The sequence below is a fragment of the Octodon degus genome, unplaced genomic scaffold, assembly GCF_000260255.1.
Source record: "Octodon degus isolate 3935 unplaced genomic scaffold, OctDeg1.0 scaffold00109, whole genome shotgun sequence".
Classification (NCBI taxonomy): Eukaryota; Metazoa; Chordata; class Mammalia; order Rodentia; family Octodontidae; genus Octodon; species Octodon degus.
In genome coordinates, this window is record NW_004524685.1 from 2,702,642 (window position 1) to 2,708,799 (window position 6,158).

A 6,158-nucleotide genomic window follows, 5' to 3' on the forward strand; every position below is an offset into this window, starting at 1 on the left:
AAAAAAAATATTAAAAACTATCAGGTAGATCATCACAAGTTTGAGGCCAGCCTGGGCTGCATAGTGGCTTGCAGCCACGAATTGTTTCCCTGTCTCTAGTTTTTCCAGACACTAATTCAGGCTACCCTAAACTACATAGTAAGAGCTGTCTTAAAAAAATAAAGCTGGGCATGGTGTACACACCTGTAATCACAGCACTCAGGAGGATTAGACAGAAGAACCACTACAACTTCAAGGCCAGCCTGCACTACAAAGTGAATTCAAGACCAGCCTGAACTGCATAGTGAAACCCTTTCTCAAAAAGAGAAAAAATAAAGTAAATAAGACAGAGAGCTATCAGATGTCTAAATGAAACATGACTCATTTAATTTTGAAAAATACAAACTTTTTAATTTGAACATAATGACATAATAATTATTGAAACATTGAAAATTATTTGTAAAACCAAAAAAGAGGGAAATGTTCATTTAAAATTTCCCCTATTCTGGTTCTCAGATTTATCCTTCATTAAAACTATGACAGCGTTCTTAAAAGATTTTATTTAATGCTTCCAGGTTTTTGTTCATGTTTTTGTTTTTGTTTTTTGATGGAACCAGAGACTGAACTCAGGCCCATGAGCTTGCCAGGGAAGCGCTTATTCTGCTGAGCCATATCCCCGGCCTGCTTCCAGGTTTTTTTCATTTGCAATGAAATTGGATAAATATCCATCCTTTTCTTCTTAAAAACTATAGGTAACAAACTAAACTGATCAGGAACCTGCTACAAATCGTTACAGTAGTTACGCATCAAGTGTTTACTGAGCAGGTCACCATGATTTTTAATGACTGGTACATATTAATTCACCCATCCCATAGCCTTTCACACCTTTAGATTATTTCCAGTTTTCCATATTTTTTATATTTTAAAGGAAAGAATAGGGCTGGTGAGATGGCGCAGTGGTCTAAAGCGCTTACTTAGAACAAGCTCAGCAAAGCGCAGGGACCGAGGTTCAATCTCCCAACACCACATGCCAGCCAGCCCCGCCCCCTGGTGGGCTGAGCTGGCCACACACACAAAAAATAAATAAATAAAATAAATAAATCAATAAGATTTTTTTAAAAATAAAGGAAAAAATAATTTAAAAACAATGATTTACAGACCTTAAAACAAGATAACAGGAAATTAACAGTGATTATTATATTGCATATTTTCTTCAAAGTAGTTGCCCAGATTACAAAATATAGACATGCAAGCCATTCTTTTCAGTGAACTAATAGAAATTAGTAGTGTTAAAAGAAATTAGTAGTGTAATTATCTTCTCTATTTTACAGGACAAACTGACTTATATAGTTAGATGGATGCAGTTAGAGACCATACTATACTCAAGTGAAATAAATGAGACTGTCATGTGTGAACATCATGTTGTCTTCCTAGTATAAGAGTAAATAAGATCCAAAATACACAGTAGGTGTTGTGAAAGGAAAGGGAACTGATCAAAGGGAAAGAACAATTGGGATGGGGGAAGAAATATGTACATATATATACATATATATAGTTTTCCATATTTTGTTATCAGGATGTTATATAAATTGTTTCTTTAGTATAAAGAAAGTGCTAGGAATAGACTAGTAGTTTTAAAGGCTATATACCTTTTTAAGACCTCCAGTTCGTTTTCCTAAATGCCCTTCATGAAGGAAGTTTGTAGTTCTTCCCACAACATACCCCCAGCTAAATCTTTCTCTTTCTCTGTTCATGCTTTAATATTCTAAATGTTCTTTAGTATCCTAAAATATTTTATAGCTCAGCTATACTACCATTTTGTTAAGCTCTAAAACTCCCATTTGGGATTTGATTAATTTGAAAAATTAATGTCTTAAAACATTTAGTCTTCCAGGGAGATAGTTCAGTGGAATAAGTGCTTGCCTAACAAGTGTAAAGTCCTGAGTTTGATCCCTGGTACCACCAAAAAAATAAATAAATAAAAACACTTAGTCTTGTTAATAATATGGTGTCTCCATTTATTTGCATTTATTATCTGTTCATATTACATTTCTTTGTATTTTTCTATATATGACATAGTGTTTCATTTGTTATCTCCAGCTTTAGTATTAGTCTTTGTAGCTGGCTTGAATTTGGATATAAACAGTTTAAATCACTTTTCAGCTTTCGTGAGAAGCGATAAGCCCAAACTGTTCAGAGGACTGCAAATCAAGGTAGGATGATTATAATGAAATCTCCTTTCCCAGTGTCACTTTGTGTCTTTCTGAATTGAAATAAGTATTTTTTTAATTAGTAAACTTTATGTCTTTAGAAGTTTTAGATTCACAAGAAAGCCAAAAGGAGAATGGCTCCACTGACTCTGGCCCTCATCCTCACCCTCAGTTTCCCAGGATACAATAATTTTCCTTTGATGCACATTGAAGTAACCTTGATGTGTTAAGTAAATTCCATAGTATGCATCAGATAGCACCCTTTGTGTTGTATAAATTCCAGGAATTTTGTCAAATGAATTATATCTTGTGTCTACTGTTGTGGTATCATCTCTGCTCTAAAATTCCACTGCACACCACATCCCTCTCTCCCCTTCCAGCCACTCGCAGCCACTGATTGTTTCCCTGTCTCTAGTTTTTCCAGAATGTCACAGTAATAGTCATAAAACATACTACATTTTTAAATTGGTTTCTTTTTTTGTCTTAATTTTTTTGTATTTTAGGGAAGGGTCTACGTGCCGTTCAGGGTCTCACTATTAGATCAGACTCATAGTAATCTGCCTGTTTACAGCCTCCCAACAGCAGGGATTACAGGCATGTGCCACCATGCCCCATCTCAGTCACCATCTCAGTGCGCCCTGGGGCGGGGCTGGCTTGCAGGTGCTTTAATCCACTGAGCTATTTGGTCGTTAAATTGGTTTCTTTCACTTACAATTTGCATATAAAATTCTCCAGGATCTTTTTCCATGTTTAAAAAAATTCTTTCTTATTGCAGAACAATATCCTATGTTGCCATTTCATTTTCTATTCATCTGTGGAAAGGCATCTATTTTGCTTTCAATTTTTAGTGATTATCAGTACTAAAACTACTGTAAACCTTAGAGTTTCTGTATATACATAAGCTTTTTTACTCATTTAGTAAATTCCTGGGAGTTTGATTGCTAGATTATACAATTAAGATTGTCTAATTTAGTAAGAAATTACAAAACTCTTCCAGGGTATTATATCCAATTGCATTTGTCCTGACAGTGAATAAGGGTTCCTATTGCTCCACATGCTAACCACCCTTAGATATTGCATCTATTTGGAGTTTTAGCCATTCTAATGGTAGCGTATTTTAATGTACTTGTTGGCCATTCGTACATCTTCCATAGAGCATTATCTTTTGTCTGTATTTTAATTGGGACATTTGTGGGAGGTTGTTTGGGTGTAAGGATTCTTGATATATTCTGGATTCCCTTGACAGGTATATGATTTGCCAGTATTTTCTTCTCTCCATCTGGCCATTGTTTCTTCTAATATACAGAAGCTTTCAAGTTTTGTGTCCTGTTTGTCTCCTTTTGCTTATTTCCCCACTTTTTAAAATTTGTTTTGGGAAGTTTTTTTCTAGTCTTTAAGAATTCTTTGCTAGAGCCTAAAGATTTAACACAAGGGCCTTTGGGGGTATTTAAGATCTAAAGTTTAGTTGTTGCTAATGTAAATAGTGTTATGTTTTTTATTTCAAATTTCAACTATTCATGATTGATATATAGAAAAGCAATTGATGTTTATATGTTAACCTTGTATCTTTTTCTTTTTTTTTTTTTTCTATATTTTAGGAAAGGGTCTACAGGGTGTTCAGGGTCTCACTACTAGATTGGACTCAGTGATTCTCCTGTTTACAGCCTCCCAACTGCTGGGATTACAACCCTGGGGTGGGGCCGGCACGACTGACCCAGGGATCAAATCCCTGGCTCCTGTGCCTACTTGCAGGCACTTTAATCTGCTAAACTATCTGGCATGCTCTTAACCTTGTATCCTACAACCTTGCTATAATCCCTGTATAGTTCACCTAGGTTTCTTTGCTGATTCTTTGGGGTCTTTATACAGTCCTGACATCTGTGAACATTTTCATTTTTTCTTTCCCAATCTGTGTACATGGTATCTGTTTTACTTACTGTATTAGCTAGGACTTCCAGCACTTTTGAGTTAAAATAATGATCAGGAGCATTGTTGACTTGTTCTCTTATGGGAAGCACATCTAGTTTTTCACCGTTGTGTACAATTTTAGTTCTCTGCTTGTTTTTTTCTTGAAGTTAAGGAGGTCCCTCTGTTCCTACTTTGCTGAGAATGTGCATCATGAATGGGTGATGAATGTTTTTGTCAGATGCTGTTGTACATCTATTAATATGATTGTATGCAATTTTTCGGATTTAACCTGTTACTTGTAATAGACTAACAGGTACTTTCCAAATTTTGCAGCAGTTTTATATATCTGAAGTAAATGCTGATTGTCATAGTGTATAATTGCTTTTACGCATTTTTAATTCATTTTGCTAATATTTTGTGAAAGATTTGTGCAACTATAGTCTATTCAGCTTGTTAGATTTTTGAATTAGAGTAAGTTCTTAAATAAGTGAATAATAATTTAAAAATTACTTATGTAATAACCTGAGCAGAAATGTTGAAGTAATGTGGATAATGGTGTTTCACTCATTCATTCATTCATTCACTCATTTATTAGCCCAAAGCCGCCTATATTTCTGTACTCCACAGATGGGTTGGCAGTATATCTGTGCTAATGACTTACAGCAGAGCTTACCTCTATTTCTGGAATTCACAATCCCAGAGAACCTAAAACAACTGAGGTGATAGCCGTTGCAAGAAGTTCTCATCACTGCTGCACTTTCAGTTGTCTGGTTCTATGTAATTTAAACCTGGAGATTTACTTTTTTAAAAATATGTTGTTTGTTTCATATTTATCTAGTGTTAAAATTTCTTAAAACTCTCTTATTGGCTAGACCTGATGGGTTTGAAGTTTCAGGAATTGAGCTTCATTCTACACTGACAACTGTTAGCTACCTAGCTAGCTTGCTTGCTTGCTTTTTTTTTTTTTTTTTTTTTTTTGGTACCAGGAGTCAAACTCACTACTTCATGCTTGCCAGGAAGGTCCTGTGCTGCTGAGCTATATCCCCAGCAGTCATTTAGTTGTTAGGTTTCTTAAGCCAAGGACAATTAATGATCCAGTATGAGATTCCACATGAGATAATTTCTATGTATGCCTATTTCAAAACATTGTTCTTGTACAGTTGTTTTATCTCATTATTTTGGTCTGCCTCCATTAGATTTTTAAACTCATTTGAATTTGAGAGAGTCATGTGTAATATTTGTTACATTCAATAGCCTATGTCCCAAATAAAATATCTTTCAGCATAGTCAGGAGCTGAATTCTATTTCTTTCCTTTTCTTTTTTTTTTTTTTTTTGGCAGTACTGGGGACTGAACCCAGGACCCTGTGCTTGCCACACAAATACTTGTTCTTTTGAGCTATCTCCCTGGCCCTTGTCCCAAATAAAATATCTTGACACCAATATTTTTCTCTATAAAAGCAAAAGTAAATTTTCACTTCTCATTTTTATTAGATCATATTTAATTCTTCCCTGAAAGTCTTCCTTTAAGACTTCTTGATTGTGATGTTATATCTAACAGCTTTTTTTAAATATCATTTAATAATGCTTTGATCTTCTGTAAGACAGAGGAGGCTCTTTCTAAGCAGAAAAAAAGTGATGATGTCCTTCTTTTTTGTAGTATGTTCGTGGTTCAGACCCTGTGCTAAAGCTTTTGGACGACAGTGGGAACATTGCTGAAGAACTAAGCATCCTGAAGTGGAACACAGACAGTGTAGAAGAATTCCTGAGTGAAAAGTTGGAACGCATATAAACCTTATTTACATTTTGTCCTCTTTTTTGTTATCAAATGAAATACTACAGCACCTAGGAAAGAATTTAGTTTTGCTTGCCTTCATTAATCTCTTATAGTGATGCATTAAATGTAATTAAATTTAAAGTGGCAATACTGTCCATGACATCTAAGGAGTTGACAAGATTAGCAAAACTCATTTTTTAAATAAATTTTGTTCTGCATTTGTTGATACCACAAACAAAAGTGATGTGTTATAGTCTTGTGGTTAATAATGTAAATAATAGTTTTT

At 34.7% G+C, this 6,158-nt stretch overlaps 1 protein-coding gene across 1 annotated transcript in view; it reads left to right on the plus strand.

The window, feature by feature from the left end:
* The window catches only part of Selenof (selenoprotein F), a 57,278-nt gene extending 51,126 nt beyond the window's left edge, over window positions 1-6,152 (plus strand). Inside the window, exons 4-5 of the mRNA XM_023699069.1 lie at window positions 2,143-2,192; window positions 5,756-6,152. Coding sequence (XP_023554837.1) covers window positions 2,143-2,192; window positions 5,756-5,887 — 182 coding nt within the window. The 3' untranslated portion in view covers window positions 5,888-6,152. The remainder of the gene's footprint in view (window positions 1-2,142; window positions 2,193-5,755) is intronic.
* The last annotated feature ends 6 nt before the right edge of the window (window positions 6,153-6,158 follow it).